This window comes from Dunckerocampus dactyliophorus, chromosome 1 (assembly GCF_027744805.1).
Source record: "Dunckerocampus dactyliophorus isolate RoL2022-P2 chromosome 1, RoL_Ddac_1.1, whole genome shotgun sequence".
In the NCBI taxonomy this organism is placed as follows: domain Eukaryota; kingdom Metazoa; phylum Chordata; class Actinopteri; order Syngnathiformes; family Syngnathidae; genus Dunckerocampus; species Dunckerocampus dactyliophorus.
The window spans coordinates 34,258,737-34,276,343 of NC_072819.1; the positions used below are offsets into that span (position 1 = coordinate 34,258,737).

The window sequence follows — 17,607 nt, forward strand, 5'->3', positions numbered from 1 at the left end:
TGCTAGCGAAATCACTGAGCAACAGTCAAAATACATTTTGACCACACACACACACACAAAACTTCCAGCCTTCAAAATGAGTGCGGCACACAACCTGTAATAGTGGTAATAAAATAAGGGCGTCTTAAAAAAAAAAAACGATTGCCATTGCATCTGCAACTACATCTTCTTTAGCCACAAGCCACGGATATGATCGTTTGTTGAGGATTCTGTAGCAATGAAAGCACTTGCACCATTGATATAATATATGGAAAAAAGATTGATAATAATGCTGTAATTTCTCAAATTTCTATCTATCGTAATAACATTTTTGGGGGGATGTGGGTGGGAGGGCTTATATTGCTTGTTGCTGTCAAACGGATGGTGTAGATTACACATGCCTAACGTGACTGCCGAAAAATGGGCTGGCCGGATGTTGACGTGTTCTGCACATGCGTAGAACCCAGTTGAACCGATTGCGTTCCGGGTACGTATTGCGTAGTGACGGACATAACTCCCTTTCACATGGTCAGATTGTCACAAAGTTGTTTTTATTATGGGTTAGGTCACCCTCCAGTCCATGACTGTGTGTATACATCAAACCAGATGTACAGTATAAGCATGTATATGCATGTATATGCATGTCAAAATTTTGATGACCCTTTTTTTTCAAACTAGAGATATTGGCGTTGCGTCCTGCATCCCATTCAACTCAGTGTTTTCAACGGCCATATGTCCCGAAGGTTTTTATCCATATGGTGGGTTGGCCATAGAGAATATTGGTAGAGTTGTAAAAAAAGTAAATGTTGCAATGACAGCCAGTAACCATACAATAAACCATATAAGAAAAAAAAAGAATTGAAACGATAAGTAGATATAGATACACTTGATTAAAGGTCTTGCAATTCAAGATTCAAGATTCAAGATTCAAGAGAGTTTTATTGTCATGTGCATGGTAAAACAGCAGTTATACCATGCAATGAAAATCTTATTCTGTTCATTCTCCCAAGAAAAGAAAGAAAACACAAGAAAGAATAAGAACATAAGAAACATAAACACATAAACATATATACCAATAAATTAAGCAACAACAACAGAAGAGACATTAATACAAGTAATTGATACAAATAAATAAATAAATAAATAAATAAAGAAAGAAAGTGCTATGAGTGTGTGCGTGTGTTGCGTGCGGCGTGTGTGAGTGCTTCGTTGAGAAGCCTGATGGCCTGTGGGTAAAAGCTGTTTGCCAGCCTTGTGGTCCTGGACTTCAAACTCCTGTAGCGTCTGCATGACAGTAGGAGTGTGAATAATGAGTGTTGTGGATGTGTGCTGTCCTTGATGAGGTTGTGTGTTCTGCGTAGGACTCTAGATGTATAAATGTCTTGCAGTGAGGGGAGGGCTGCCCCAACAATGTTCTGTGAGGTCTTGATCACCCGCTGGAGTGCCTTCCTATCACGTGTTGCAATTGCTGACATTGCACTTGTTACCCTCCCAGATTGCTTTCATTTAATGGATTTAATCCCCCAAAGGAAAACTGTGTTGCCATCTTCTATATTGGTTTATCTGATTTCTTTCTGGCAAATAATTAGCATTTTTTTTTGACAAAAAGGCAAGAACAGTGTATCAGTAGTTTGGCAGCAGAGATTGATTCAAAGAGAGTCAAACACCTCAATCAGTAATCAGTGTAGCAAATGATTGGACAAAAATGGAATTCCCACATTGATTTCATCAGACAAAAATAAACTTACCCAAACAAAAAAAGAAGCTGAACATAACAGAGAAGAGACATTAGATAAAATGAGAAATATTAAAAGCAAACTAATATACAAAAACAGGACATGTCATTTGGATGCAAATGCAACAATGATTGCATTCAATTGTACACAAGGATTAAGCTCCATCTTCATAAAACGGGGAACTGGGATATGCTCTACCATTAAATTCCACCACCCTTCTCATCCTGTCCTTCTCTCTGGCCCACATTGCGTGGGCGCTGATGGTGCATATGTGATCTTTCCACGTCAAAGATCAGGTTGTTAACACCACGATCAGGGACTGCATTAGTGGCACTGGGCACTCCTTCACTGTACAACTGGAATGGCATAATTGACTTACTTAACACATACACCTACACATGAACACACACAGACAAACATATGAAGACAGACATATTCAGACACCCACACTCACTCTTAACGCTGCTGAAACTCACAGGCAAATGGGTGCAATTTTAATCAAAATTAAAGCCCACATGCTGTGAATTTAAATAAGTCAAAGTCAAATCAACAGCCTCATTAACCATTGTTTATTGTATTTCTTTCATCTCACTTTTTATTTCCTGTATCTTTGAAAAATAACCTATTGTGACTGTGCACGGTCGCCTGTGCATTCTTGTGTATGTGCCACTTGCATCTTCTTCCACTGTGGAACACACACTTTGGTTCTCCTGAGCTCCGTCGACACACGGTGGTTGCTCACATAGAGTATCCGGCATTAATGCACCTTGCCCGGCCACTGCGGGCAGCTCTTCCCGCTGTAGTCTCTGGTTCTCCCGGTCACGATAGTCGTAGGTGCCGTAGGAAGCCAGTACTTGCAATCGCAGTGAGTGGGCTTCACGAGCCTCGTACGATGCCGACACAAGGTACGTCCACAGTGAGTGAAATGTACGACAGCCTTACATGAATCACACTTTGCAGGCACAAGTCGCATGCTGCACTCACGATCCAAATGCTACCAACGGAGAGCGAGCGGCAAGCACGTGGGTGTCAGGAATCATTTGCTCTTGCTCCATAAGTGCGACACACTTGCAACCCCTGTGAAACCCTACCTCCTCTTTGTGCTGGCCACGGCCAACAAATTTCCCGAAACTTGCGGAGCCTGTGCGTGTAGTAGCACGTACATCGGGATGTAAGGCCTGCTTATGATGCTTAGAGTGCCAAAATAGAAAGTAGTGTATTTTCACAATAGATGCTAATATCACATATTTGACGTCTTCGTGTTTTGATCTGCCAAATCTGAAGTAAATTTGATCATGTGTTGAATTACTATAGCTTCTGCTTGGACTGCTCAGAGAGAGGCAGCTGTTGAAGTCTGATGAAAAACAGCGTCTCACATCTCACATGGAGCTAACGAGTGACGCTGGGATATCCCTGTAAATATCTCATGTTACAATGTCAACACCTGTGGCATATAGACAAGTGCGGTCTATATACAGTATATACTGTATATGTTCATTTTTTTCTCTAAATTTGGTGGATGAGGCTTATATTCAGATGCACTCAATTTCAAATCAGGCTTTGTGCGGTTATGATGGGCTCTACATTCAATAATAACTAATGGTAGTAGCTAAACTTTGCAAAAATCGCTATCATTAGCTGACAATTAAAATAGCTAATGTGAGTGTGTGTGTTACGTGGGGTGTAGCTTAGAACGTTGTAGCAGCAAGAGGGCAGGATATACAGTGGTGTGATTTCTTATTTTTTTGCATGTTTGTCACACTTAAATGTTTCAGAGCATAAAACAAATTTAAATATTAGTCAATGACAACAGAACAGAACACAAAATGCAGTTTTTAAATGGAAGTTTTCATTATTAAGGGAGAAAAAATCCAAACCAACATGGCCTGTCTGAAAAAGTGAAATCTATCAGTCTGGAAAAGGTTATAAAGCCATTTCTACAGCTTTGGGACTTATCCACAAATGGCGAAAACATGGAACAGTGGTGAACCTTCCCAGGAGTGGCTGCCCAACCAAAATTACCCCAAGAGCGCAGCGACAACTCATCCATGAGGTCACAAAAGACCCCACAACAACATCCAAAGAACTGAAGGCCTCACTTGCCTCAGTTAAGTTCAGTGTTCATGACTCCACCATAAGAAAGACACTGGGACTCCATGGCAGCGTTCCAAGACGAAAACCACTGCTGAACAAAAAGAACATTAAGTCTCGTCTCAATTTTGCCAGGAAACATCTTGATGATCCCCAAGACGCTTTGGGAAAATACACTGTGGTCTGACGAGACAAAAGTTGAACTTTTTGGAAGGAGTGTGTCCCATTACATCTGGCATAAAAGTCGCATTTCAAAAAAAGAACATCATACCAACAATAAAATATGGTGGTGGTAGTGTGATGGTCTGGGACTGTTTTGCTGCTTCAGGACCTGGAAGACTTGTTGTGTTAAATGGAACCATGAATTCTGCTGTCTACCAAAAATCCTGAAAGAGAATGTTTGCCCATTTGTTCGTGACTTCAAGCTGAAACGAACTTGGGTTCTGCAGCACGACAATGATGCACAACACACCAGCAAGCCCACCTCTGAATGGCTGAAGAGAACAAAATTGGTTTATGCTTTTGTGATGATGATTTAATATATATAAGTATGGCATCTTCTACAGTCATGGAAAAAAATATTAGACCACCTTGTTTGTTCAGTTTATTGATCCATTTTAATGCCTGGTACAACTAAAGGTACATTTGTTTGGACAAATATAATGATGATAACAAATATAGCTCATAAGAGTTTAATATAACAGCTGATATCTAGCAACTTCCATGGTTTTCTTGATAATAACCAAAATCACTTAAGTTCTTACATGAACAGCTATAGCACTGTACTGCCAAAAAATGTAACTCTTATGAGCTATTTTTGTTGTAATTGTTATATTTGTCCAAACAAAGGTACCTTTAGTTGTATCAGGCATTAGAATGAAAAAGAAACTGAAGAAACAAGGGTGGTCTAATATTTGTTTCCATGACTGAAGATTTGTACATATTTTGTTCTCCTGAAACATATTTTTTCTGAGACAGCAGTTCTTAAAGTACACTTTTATTATTGAGGTTGTGTACAGAAATATTTGGCATGAATAATAATTGTTCTCAGATTTACAATTTATCATATTGTTCTTGACACTAGTTCCAACACAAGAGTACAATATTTTCCCAGAGTAAGGAAAAAAGACATCCATCATGTCATGGCAAATCATGTGCATCCAAAGAAGAAAAGGAGAGAAAAAATGTTTGGATTTAAACAATCCATATGGGCAAACCTGATTCTGATTTAACACAGCAAAGTGTGATCTGATTTCAAATGAGTTTTAAAATTAGAACACAGACACCCTGACTTGAACACAGGCAGCTTTGTAGGTCAGTCTAGCAATAATGGCTGCGCTGCACTATGAGTTACCAATGATGCATAAACTTCTCTCTTCAATGGCTATTTGTGACTGAACTTCACAAGATCAAATGAGTGGTGGCACAAGTAATTAAGAATTGCGGTTTGGACTGCGAGAAGATCTTACATGTATTCCTTTATGTGTATGGTTGGATCCTATGCAATTAACATAAAGTTATATACAGTATCCATAAACATGTATTTCTATTGCAACCATTTTAAGTGTTGTAATCTCAATGTTGTGCTCTCCCCCACAGCCATTGGAGGTATCTTAGACTTCACCGCCTCAGGGTTGCAGGGAGCCATGTGGTCTATATTTATCTAGAGCCATGATTTATTAATAGTCTTTCCAGTATGTGCAGCAATAAAAATACAGAAAAAAACAGGGCACCACATGCAGTATGTTGATAGGAAGAGCATGTGCAGAGGCAAGAGAGACTCAGCATTTTCCCACATAAACATCATGCATGTCAGGTCACACCAGTACGTAAACAACTCTCTGACTCAGCATTTCAGTGTCTGGGAAACCCTGTTCAATGATAACATTATGCACCAGGTGTGACACACTCCTGATCAAAATGTTAAGCCCAGTTGAAAAACTGCAAGAATTACATTTATAAAAATACAATAACCATCAGATGGCAAAAGAAGGGTTTTAAGGACAAAACATGTCTTCAAAGGCCTTGTCTTCTTCAACACCACAAAATATCCTGTTTGGAATTTGCATGACAGCACCAAACATGGAACATTGAAATGTGGAAGAATGCTTTATTCTCTGATGAGAAAAAAAATAAACTTGACGGTCCTTATGGCTTCCAACGTTACTGGCATGACAAGGAGATCCCACCTGAGATGTTTTCTACCCGGCACAGTGAAGGGGGCGCCAACATGATCTCTGGTGCTTTTTCCTTCTATAGAACAATGGAGCTTCAGGTTGTGCAGGGACGTCAAACGGCAGCTGGCTATGTGTCGTTGTTGCAGGGGCATCCTTCATGACTAAAGGCACCTCTTCTGTGTGGTAATGACTGGGTTTTTCAACAGGACAACGCAGCAGTTCCCAATACCCGCCTGACAAAAGACTTCTTCCGAAGGAATTTTGTCCCTCTTTTAGACCCTCCTGCGTTTTCCCCTGATCTAAATCCAATTGAGAACATTTTAGGGTTGGATGGCAAGGAAAGTTTACAAAAATGGACATCAGTTAAAGACAGTGAATGCCCTCAGTGAAGCCTCCTTCACCACCTGGAGCAACATTCCTACTAGCCTTCTGTAAACACTGGCACAAAGCGTGGTGAAAACAGTTTTTGAGGTGATTAACAAGAATGGCGCAACTACTCATCACTGGATACTACATGGGTTTTTTTGGGCGGGGGAGGGGGGGTGGAGCTACAGTCTTAAAATTTTGATCAGCTGATGAACAGTGTATTTCAGTTTAATGGTTTGCATTAAATTGCTTACACTTTTTTTTGTCTCACCCCCATTTATTCTGTTTGCATTTTGATGCTCTAGTTCGAACCTCCTTAAGTTCCAACAGCACGTGTAAATTCTTGCAATTTTTTAACCGGTCTTAAAATTTTGATCAGGAGTGTATTAAGCAGAAGTTTTTAATAATTGCTGTTTTGTTGGCTGACTATACCCCACTTTTTTATCTCTCTCTCCCCAGTATGAGTACTTCAATGCAGTGCTGATCAATGAAGTGGATGAGGAGGGGAACAATGTAGAGCTGGGAGGAGAATTCATCCTACAGCCCAATGACCACTTTAACAACTTGTCAGTCAATCTCAGCCTCAGTGTTGTCCAGGTGCCCACAAACATGTACAACAAGGGTATGTTCTCTACATCACTTTGCAACATTTTGCTGTACACTACGTTCATTGAGCAAAGTGTTTAACTCTCTCAACAGTAATTGTTAGGCTTCAGGCGAAATGATTTTGTCCGTTCACTCATGTATCAAAATGATGAAGTGCTGTTCTTCACAGGGCTGTGCGCCTGTTTCTGCAGTTTGACTTTATTAAATGTAACACTATGGATTATCCTAGTCACAGTCACACACTGACTTAATTAGCGGTTTAAAAACATCAAATACATGTCTAATTCACCTTTCACTCAGTCAAACCAATGAAGTCAAGGCAGCAGTGCTCGGTGGACAGACCAAATGTCATGTGGACTTAAATCAGCTACCCAAGGCAGATAAATTATATGAGGAAGGGGCATAAATGAGAAAGAAAGTAGGTTAAGTCAGACTGATGGAAGGTCCAAGCAACAGTTTAATTATTGCAAGGTGACAGGGAAAAAAAGCAAGTAAGAGTGACAGAATGAGATTGAATGAAATGGAAAGGAACTGAATGAAAATGCTATGAGAGCGAGACTGGCAGGCTAATGCAAGGAGAGGAAACGTAATCTTGATTTGATTCACTGGCAAATGAATAGAATCGAGCACAGAGAGAGAGGGAGAGAGCTTGGAGACTTTTTAAATCCTCAGGCTTTGTTCTCTGATAGCAAGAATGCAAGAATGGGGATGTATTTGCTGGGACTGCAGGGAGCTTGTTTGGTGGGCAACAGCTCGTCCGTGCACAAAAAGAGTAAGAGGCTTGGGTTAGAGGAAAGAATGATTCTTAGAACATTTTCGTTTAAGCACTTCTCTTTTGATGTTTGGGTTACGTGTCTCCAATTACAGGGTTGTAACTATTTTGGTCAAGGGATCCTCATCCTGTTGTACTTGTGTATGATGAGGTGACTTCAGGAAGAAAACTACAGTACACATTCATGGTTATGAAAAACAAGGGTAATAACATGGTAAAACATTACATTGAAGCATTGTCTATATGTACTTGTTAACACTTGTCTATGCGTATATGTAGTTGTTATGGCGTTCCTGGAAAATATTCACACAAGATTTTTTTCCTACCTCAAACTGCACCATGTAGTTACATTGTTGTGCAAATTGTTCAAATCCAAATATGTCTCCTCTCCAATCCATGGAGGTGTCCCATATCAAGCTTGCTTCCAAAAGACTAATTCATTCATGGCTTATTGGCATGACTGATGCCAGCATAACAATGATGCCAGCATAGAAAATGATGAAGAACGTCTTATCTGCTTTTCTGTCTGCATTTGATATGTCTGTCTGCAATATTTCGGCCGGCCTCACTTGCTGATTTTTCTTTGTGTGTTTTTTTATTATGTGTCTGCTGTATGCTCAACCCTGCTTGTTCTTACCTCATGAACCAAGGTAATGTAAATCAGTTACTGTTTTGTTTTAGACTGAACATAATGACATGAACTAGTGTCCATATTAGATACAGAACACGACAGGTTATACATAAGCAAACACATTAACTTTCTACTATCTCTTATTCTGCCGTTTGTCTTCTCTCCATGCTTACACAGTATTTATTGCTCTGCTTCCCCTTTTGAATCAGACTCTGCCATAGTTAATGGAGTCTATTGGTCAGAGGCATTGAATAAAGTGTTTGTGGATAACTTCGAGAAAGACCCATCACTCATATGGCAGTACTTTGGCAGTGCCAAAGGCTTTTTCAGACAGTACCCAGGTAGGTGTGTGTTTATTTGTATTTTTTATAGGTGGAGCAGGAGCAGGGGCAGGGAAGTAGCATGAACATTTAGGGAGGTTTTGTTACTGTTTTGACATATTCAGTCTACGTTAGGTAAACCTATCAGACAAAAAAAATTAGCAGACAAAAAAAACAAGACTTTCGAATTTCCTGTGTTTTGCTCCTTCAGCGGCAATGAAATTCTTTATTTCTTCTATCCAAGGGATCAAATGGAAGCCAGATGAACATGGGGTCATTGCTTTTGACTGCCGTAACAGGAAGTGGTACATCCAAGCTGCTACCTCCCCAAAGGATGTGGTAATTCTGGTTGATGTTAGCGGAAGCATGAAAGGCCTCAGACTGACCATTGCCAGGCAGACGGTGTCCTCAATACTGGACACTCTTGGAGACGATGACTTCTTCAACATCATTGCGGTAAGTTAGACACTACATGAAAGATTATGTAGCCCACTCACTCAATTTATGATACCCTCATTTAAACATGATAGATAATTTTGCATGGAAGATGAATTAGTGAGAGCCATTAAAACGAAACACTGGAATACATATGCACGTAAAACCATAGCAAATGACTCGGACTAGGGTGCAGAGAGGCCAGGCGAGCTGAATAAACAGCTGTGCAATGTTACTTTGAGCTTAAACTCCCATGCATTCATTTTCATCAAATCCGATCGGCTGTTGTTCAATGACTCTTATGCATTTTTAAAAATCAAGAAAAATCCCCTTGGTTTTAATAGTTCAGTTTGTGCTACTATATGTTGGGGTGCTGTTGGAGCTCATTTGTAACCCTCAAAGAAAGTTTTCTGTACTCACTGTTCCTTCAGAAACACAGGTGCCAATAATCTTCAGTTCAAATCCTTTGTCAAGCAGTTAGCTAAGCGATGGAGAAGGTTAAGGTTTCTTCTAGCTCGTCAGGTTCCCTTGCCATGTTGCGAATTACACGCTGCGCAGAAGAGGCGGAAATTCACCAGAAAGTCTGCCAATCCGTTATTTCCGCTAGGCAACTAATAGATATTTTAGATGGTTTAAATCAAAAACTGATTTAATATTGTGCCCAATAGTAAGGCCCAGGGTCAAGCCAAACCTAAAGTCACATACCAAATGGTTCGATACAAATATGTATACCTTTACCGGCCTAATATTGTAACTATTGTAAAATCATAACTGCAATTTCTTGATTGGCTCTCTGACACTGCTTTTGTGTGTGTGTGTACGTGCCACGGACATGTACGTGAATACCAACAGCCATGAGTGACAGCCATGAATGCCAGTTATTTTATTTAGGCCGGAGGAAAATTTATGGCAATTTGTATGCAGATTAATTTGTAATTATGAAAAATATAGACATTTCTTTGTACAGTTTGTTCTTTTAAACGACTATTGGTAACATATGATAGCCAGTGGTGGTGCATGTGTGGTTTTTCTCCTACATTCCAAAAACATGCATGTTAGGTTAATTGGTGACTCTAAATTGTCCATAGGTATGAATTTGAGTGTGGATGGTTGTTTGTCTCTATGTGCCCTGCGATTGGCTGGCCTCCAGTACCCCGCATCTCCCTCAGTCAGCTGGGATAGGCTCCAGCATACCCCCGCGACAATAGTGAGAATAATTGGCATAAAAGATGGATGGATGGATGGATAATTTGGATGGAATTGCATACAGTCCTTTTAACTTAGGTTAACTGTGGAATTGAATTACTGCACAATTAAATGTTTCCAACTTTTTGCATCGCTCCCTGTAACTCGTTCTGGCGTCTATCTCACCTCTGTTTTTTTTCTCCAGATCCCACCCTATTAGGAATCTGATTCCAAATCCAAGGCTACCTACGCCTCGCAAATTTAAATCCACTAAAATGTTCACTGAGACGTTCATGTTCTGCATAAACATAGGAAATTCCTGTATCCTTCGATTTTACTTTTCTACTTATTAAGGCAATTAAAAAAAATAGTTCTCACTGAGCCAAGTATTTGTGATTGGTGAACTTTACAATGTAAACAATGAGCTGAAATTAGCATGGTGCTTCTGTTATCTACATGACTTGGGAACTATGTTTTTGGATTCACGCAGAAGCATGCATGCCCACATCCTCTCATGCTTAGATAGGAAGAAATGCTGGAACAAATCAGCTTTCTCCCTTGTCACGCTCACAACCTATTAGCATCCTACTGAATGAAGATTTGAACTGCAAAAAAGACAGTTGTTGATTAGATCCCGCAGCAGACATCTAAACCATTGTTACTGTAAGTGTGTATGTGTGTGTGTGTCTGAGGCAATTTCACATCAAAATGTGGTCTGTCACATTGCCAGCCCACTTTCTGTCTCACTACAGAACAAAGTTGTCATTATCATTTCACGTCCTAATCGTGTTATTCTGAAACTGATTCTTTTGGAAAAGTGAAGAAAAGGGTTGAGACAAAAACATTCTTTTTGCCAAATTAATTTGACTTGTTGTCTCTTTTTCTTATTATTGCCTTGCTTGTTACATTTTGCTCACATTTGGAAGACAGATGCAACTCTCAGTGCTCAGAAACATACTTTCGATAGCAAGGATGATTTGTTTTGACTATTTTTTGTGTATTTCTATTTGTTTTGTGATACAAAATTAACTTGGAAACTTTCTGGTGATGTGACTTCGGTATGCTACGTTATACACACACAGCTAAAGCAAATCAGGAAATCAAAATGCTGGCTGATGTCTGTTATTTTTCATGTACTTTTATGTCTAATGTTATTGTATTAAATTATCGGAGAGTGGCAGGCATGTCAGTTAACACCGTGTGTGTGCACGCACATTCATTTTGCATTGTTTAACCACTGAATTGAAAATATACTGAATAATTTGTTGAATAGTAATGATTCCTTTTATGTCACATGTGTCAATGGAGGGCCCAGACACTGCACGGTTTCTCTCCAACCAGTTTCTCCAGCAAGTGAATTAATTGGTGCGCTACTTCCCTCAAATTGATGGAGGTGTTGCTCATTAAAATCACCTGCTTTAGTGACCAGCTAGAAAGAAAACCTGCTGTGTCTCGGCCCTCCATGGCACGAGTTTGACACCACCGTTTTATGTTGTTTCAGTACAACGAGGAACTGCATTACGTGGAGCCGTGCCTGAATGGAACGCTGGTCCAAGCTGATGTCGCCAACAAAGATGTGAGTTGTTCTTTGTTGTTCTTTCATGAGATGTTTTCTATTGATTGAAATTAAAAATAATCATAAATACACGTTGTCAAACCTTTAGTGGACATAGCTCCCACATACTCACCAAGCTTTTATAACCAAGAATTTGCAATTTACCAGAAGAATTCATGTTTTCATATTAACACACGCACACTCTGGATCCAAGCGGATATTACATTCCATAGGAGAAAACCGTGAAAACAGTTATCTGCATACAACAGCTGATGGGTGAAAACTAGGGCAGCACTTTGAAGGCATGATGAGGGCTTGCCTGCCGGTGATTCCAGTCAATTTATGTATCATCCCTATAGACAGCTATACAGTATATGGCATAAGTATATACAGTATATGACATTTCACTAACCTTTTTTTTTTTTTTTTTACCAAATTTGTCCTTTTTTCTTAACCTTTTTTCCTTAAGTGGGAAAAAGTCAGTTAGTTTTGGTCTTCCCCGAGGCCTCCTACCGGTCAGACATGCCCTGAACACCTCCCCAGGGAGGCGTCCGGTAGACATCCTGACCAGATGCCTAAGCCATCTCATCTGGCTCCTCTCAATGTGGAGGAGCAGTGGTTCTACTTCGAGTTTCTCCCGGATGACAGTGCTTATCGCCTTATCTCTAAGGGAGAGCCCAGCCACCCTACAGAGAAAACTCATGGCACGCCACCCTTTTCTGGGCGAGAACCATGGACTTGGACTTGGAGATGCTTAACACCTCTTCACACTCGGCTGCGAACCAATCCAGAGAGAGTTGCAGACCACGAATCGATGAAGCCAGCAGGACCACATCATCTGCAAAAAGCAGAGATCCAATCCTGCAGCCACCAAACCGGAACCCGTCAACGCCCTGGCCGCGCCTAGAAATTCTGTCCATAAAAGTAATAAACAGAATCTGTTACAAAGGGAAGTCCTGGCGGAGTCCAACCCTACACTGGAAACGAGTTTGACTTATTGCCGGCATTGCGAACCAAACTCGGACACCGGTCATACAGGGAACGAACAGCCTGAATTAGGTCGTTGGGTACCCCATATTCTCGGAATGCTACCCACAGAATTCCCAGAGGAACACGGTTGAATGCCTTCTCCAAGTCCACAAAACATATGTAGACTGGTTGGGCAAACTCCCATTCACCCTCAAGGACCCTGCCGAGAGTGTAGAGGTGGTCCACGGTTCCATGACCAGGCCGAAAATCACACTGCTCCTCCTGAATTAGAGATTTAACTATCTGACGGATCCTCCTCTCCAGAACCCCTGAAAAGACATTACCAGGGAGGCTGAGGAGTGTGATCTCATGATAGTTGGAACATACCCTCCGGTCCCTCTTCACCACCATAGGTCTGCCAATCCAGAGGCACTGTCCCCGATGTCCAGGTGATGCTGCATAGTCGTGTCAACCAAGTCCAGCAGCATCCAGGGCCTTAAAAAACTCCGGGCGGATCTCACTCACCCCCGGGGACTGACGACCTCAGCAACCTCAGCCCCACAGATAGGAGAGCTCATTGTGGAGTCCCTGAGCATTGCTTCCTCATTGGAAGATTTGTCGGTGGGATTGAGGAGGTTTTTGAAGTATTCCTTTCACCGGTCCACAACATCTTGAGTTAAGGTCAGCAGCACATCACCAGCATACATGGTGTGGATTTTGCACTGCTTCCCCCTCCTGAGCCGGCAGATGATTCTCCATGACTTCTATGAACTCATCTCATGTCCGAGTTTTTGCCTTAGTGACTGCCAGAGCCGCAGACCGCTTAGCCTGCCTGTACCTACCAGCTGCCTCCAGAGTCCCATGGGCCACAAAGGACCCCTTCTTCAGCTTGACAACTGGTGTCCACCAATGGTGTCCTCCCAACACGCCTCTCCAGGTCTCACTGTTGCTGTCACCCTGAACGGTGAAGTCCCTCAGCAGAACAAGGGAATCCCCCGAGGGAGCAATCTCCAGTACTCGTTCACCAGGTTAAACTCCAATGTACAGACCACGAGCCGGGGCGCAACAAGCATTGCCTCCCTTGTCCGTTGCCTTACACTGCCAGCAATGCCAGAGTGGAATAAAGTCCAGCCGCTCTGGAGAGGACTAGTTTCAGAGCCCTTGCTGTGCGTTGAGGTGAGTCTGACTATATCTAACCGGAACTTCTCCACATTGCACGCCAGCTCAGGCATCTTCCCGACCAGAGAGGCGACATTCCATGTATCAAAAGCTAGCTTCTGCAGTCGAGGATCGGGCCGCTAAGGTCCCCGCTTTCGGCTGCCACGCAACTCACTCTTCACCGGACCCCTTTGGCCCCTCCCATGAGTGGTGAACTCATTGGAGGGGGTAATCATGTTGTCTCTTTGGGCTGTGCCGGCCGGGCCCTATGAGTGGAGGCCCGGCCACCAGACGCTCGCTATTGTGCCCCCCGCCAGGAACTAAAAACATGTAAGGTTAATTTTCATTCAGCTTCATTGATCTGATACAAGTTCTGGATTTAGCCCTTGGGTGCCACACCAAGGCTGCCCGCTGCTCCTCAGGGATGGGTTACATGAGAAAACATTTTGTGATCAATTGTATTTACTTTTATTCACACACAGTAAATACTCTGCATTTTCCTAGATGACATCATAGTAATCTGAAAGAAATACTTTCCACCATATTGAGGATAAGCGGCATAGAAGATGGATGGATGGATGGATAGATGGATGGACGGATGCAGCCTCCTTGCTGCAGCTCTCACGCTGAGCTCTGTGATTTTTTTAACAATGAAGTGGAGGAAATGTGCATTTTCCAAAAGAGTTTGAAATATCCGACTCACCGCAAGTCTGTCAATGCATCTACACTGCCTTCTGACTGCTGATTGGATGAGCAAGGGAATGGGGAGGGGGACCAGTGAGACACGAAAAGGACATCTTGAGAGTGTCTTGTCTTGAGAGCTCCCCTCGTGATAAGCTATCCATAACCATGAATACATTCCTAAAAATAAAAATATCAGAAGAAAATAGACAGCTTAATTCTGAATGGACATATTGTATTCCTTTGCCTTCACTGCCAATAACCCTGGCGTACCCACCCGTGTGCTTGATATGTGGCAAGAAATTAGCCAACAACAGAAAATGTAACGTTGACATTTTCAAAACAAGCACTCAGTTTTTCTAAAAAGTATCCAAAGGCAGATGGGCACAGCAGAGCGATTTAGTAACTACTATGAAAGGTTGAGCAGAGCAAACATGCTTTCAAGAAGTGGATGAAGGCTCCAAATTCAATACAGCTGCTTGTGTTGTCGCAGCAATGGAGAGCGTAAGGAAATAAGTGTTGGGGCTGAGGGAGACAGTCACTGCAATTTTTGTATTTCCATGTGATTGAACCTTTTAAAAAGGTGGTGATATCAAGCACAGAAAAAAAAAATGTTATATCATAACATACAGTAAGTGTGAATGTTTAACTCTTGAGAATTAACATGTTTTTTCCAAATTATGTGGTAGTTTATACCACACTGAATCATACTACAGTAATATATTGTTGAACTTCTACAGTAACTTTTATAGTTATAGTATAGTTATAGTTTATAGTTGTTGAACTCTTAGAGTATGTGTGAACATGATCTTCTCACTCACTATTACTGTTTACGTTATACATAACCTGTGTATCGCATTGGATTGTTTAATGCCCAGTGCATATTTCATAGCCAGCAGTGCAACACAGAACTTTGCGGACACTCATACGAGTGCCTTCTGCATCTACCATGCTAGTATACTTCGGTGTTGTGAATTGCATGTGACCCACAGTTTTAGAAGCATAATTTGAATGTTAACTCAAATGTACAAGTACAAGTGCTATCTCTGTGTAACACTCAGCTGCAGCGGGTAACGTTTGCTGTGCTCTAGGGTGCAGCCTTTTTATTGGAAGCGATTAACCTTTTCCTCCACACTAAAGGAAAGGTTGTGCCTTTTGCCATTTAGAGCTGGATCAGGGATGCTGGAGGCTGTTTTTATGCATTTACTCAATATGTTACCGCTGGTGTATGTGGGTGTGTGTTTGTGTGCGTATGTGCTTCAATGAGCAAACACTGATAGGAACGTCACACAGCTTAGGCCTCCTACTGAGTGCTGAGAGCCAGTTCCCCTCCCTCTCGAGCCAAAGACCTGAAGAGATGAATATAGAGGGTGTGGAAAGTCGAGGTGGAGAGAAATAATAGTCTGGTACGGTTACAGTGTGGGTAGTCTGTTGAAGCAGCTGGCCATGGATGCTAAAAAGGAGGAACACATATTGTACCGTATATAAGTAAAAATGTACAAATACTGATGTTTCCTCATAGGTGTATTCACATTGAGACAGAAAATGACGCTATAGAATGTTGAGAGGCTGAAAACCAAGCCTTACATTTGAAATGTGTTTCATACATGCATACAATATGGATGAATTACTCAGAAAAAGAAACATAGCTTTGGGTAGAGAAGTAATACAGTCGATCCCTGCTTTCTGTGAGTAATTGAGACGCACATAAAAATGTGTATTTTTCACACACGGCTCGCTCCCCCTTTTCCTGCAAACCCTCCTGCTAGCTTGACATTGACGTTCTCCTCCGATTTTGGATCAGCATTTGCAATAAGAGTGTCTTTTTAAATTATTAACAGCTCCAGAACCCTCCGCATCTATCTGCAATATCATCCACACACTCAACAAAAATATAAACGCAACACTTTTGTTTTTTCCTCCCATTTTTTATGATGAACTCAAAGATCTAAAACTTTTTCCACACACACAATATCACCATTTTTCTCAAATGTTGTTCACAAATCTGTCTAAATCTGTGATAGTGAGCACTTCTCCTTTGCTGAGATAATTCATTCAGGTCAGGGTAGATTCTCATCTCAGCCTCATTTTAGTTTATTTTGTCTAAAAACGTTTCTCATTTATTTCTCCTAAAAATGTCTTGAGAAATAAAGTGAGACGTACGCCCAGAGGAAAATTTTATTGCACAAACCTTGCTCTTCTCCAGCTCAGGGAAGATTCTTATCTCGGCCTCGTTTGAGTGTGTATTTAAATGTATGCACTTCAAAACATCTAATTTAAAATACAGACAACAGCGACACAAAACACAAAACAGCGAATGCTTTTGATACAGCATTTTTATTCTGTATGATTTCAAAATCAAAAACATGCAGACTTATACATCATCATCAGCTGAGGTTATGCAGTTAGTTGTAAACTTGACCACATGGGATGTAAATTTGAAAACAAAGCATTACTACGAAAAATATTACTAGTTGTAGAACCTTGGTTAGCATCATTAATCCGTTCCAGACGGTCCGAAACGGACTCTAAACCTAATAAAATTCTCCCCTAAATAATAATGTACATTTATACAATTAGTCCGTTCCAGAAAGCCAAAAGTGTGAACACAAAACATGTTTTTAAAGTTTGACATGCTTGAAAACAATTGGAAAGGCATATAAATAGTGAACGAAAGCGATAAATGAACATTTGAGGCTACTTTTACCTTCAATGAAGATTGTTGCCAAAGACGCAGTGTGGTAGTGAGATCAACACGGACACCACCTTTGTGTTTTGCTGTGAGTTATTTCTTGAATTTAATAGTGTTCCTCACTCACCTCTTGTACCTGCCTTCCTGTGCTTTTCACTGCAATATAAATTATCTAAAATGAAACCAAAGAAAGTTGTAAGTGCCAGAATTTTGACAGAGGAGGTGAAAGACACTACTGAATTCAAGAAATAACT

The 17,607-nt window shown here is 41.1% G+C and overlaps 1 protein-coding gene across 5 annotated transcripts in view; it reads left to right on the plus strand.

Moving 5' to 3' along the window:
- cacna2d3a (calcium channel, voltage-dependent, alpha 2/delta subunit 3a) overlaps window positions 1–17,607 on the plus strand; it is a 166,391-nt gene that overhangs the window by 64,538 nt on the left and 84,246 nt on the right. For 4 of the 5 annotated variants that reach the window (XR_008566413.1, XM_054755462.1, XM_054755547.1 and 1 more), the window contains exons 5-8: window positions 6,809–6,971; window positions 8,568–8,699; window positions 8,923–9,134; window positions 11,800–11,874. Coding sequence is in view for 4 of the 5 variants with exons in the window: in XM_054755462.1 (XP_054611437.1) it covers window positions 6,809–6,971; window positions 8,568–8,699; window positions 8,923–9,134; window positions 11,800–11,874 (582 nt within the window). In the remaining variant the exon portion in view is untranslated. The other variant, XM_054755757.1, reaches the window with a different exon arrangement.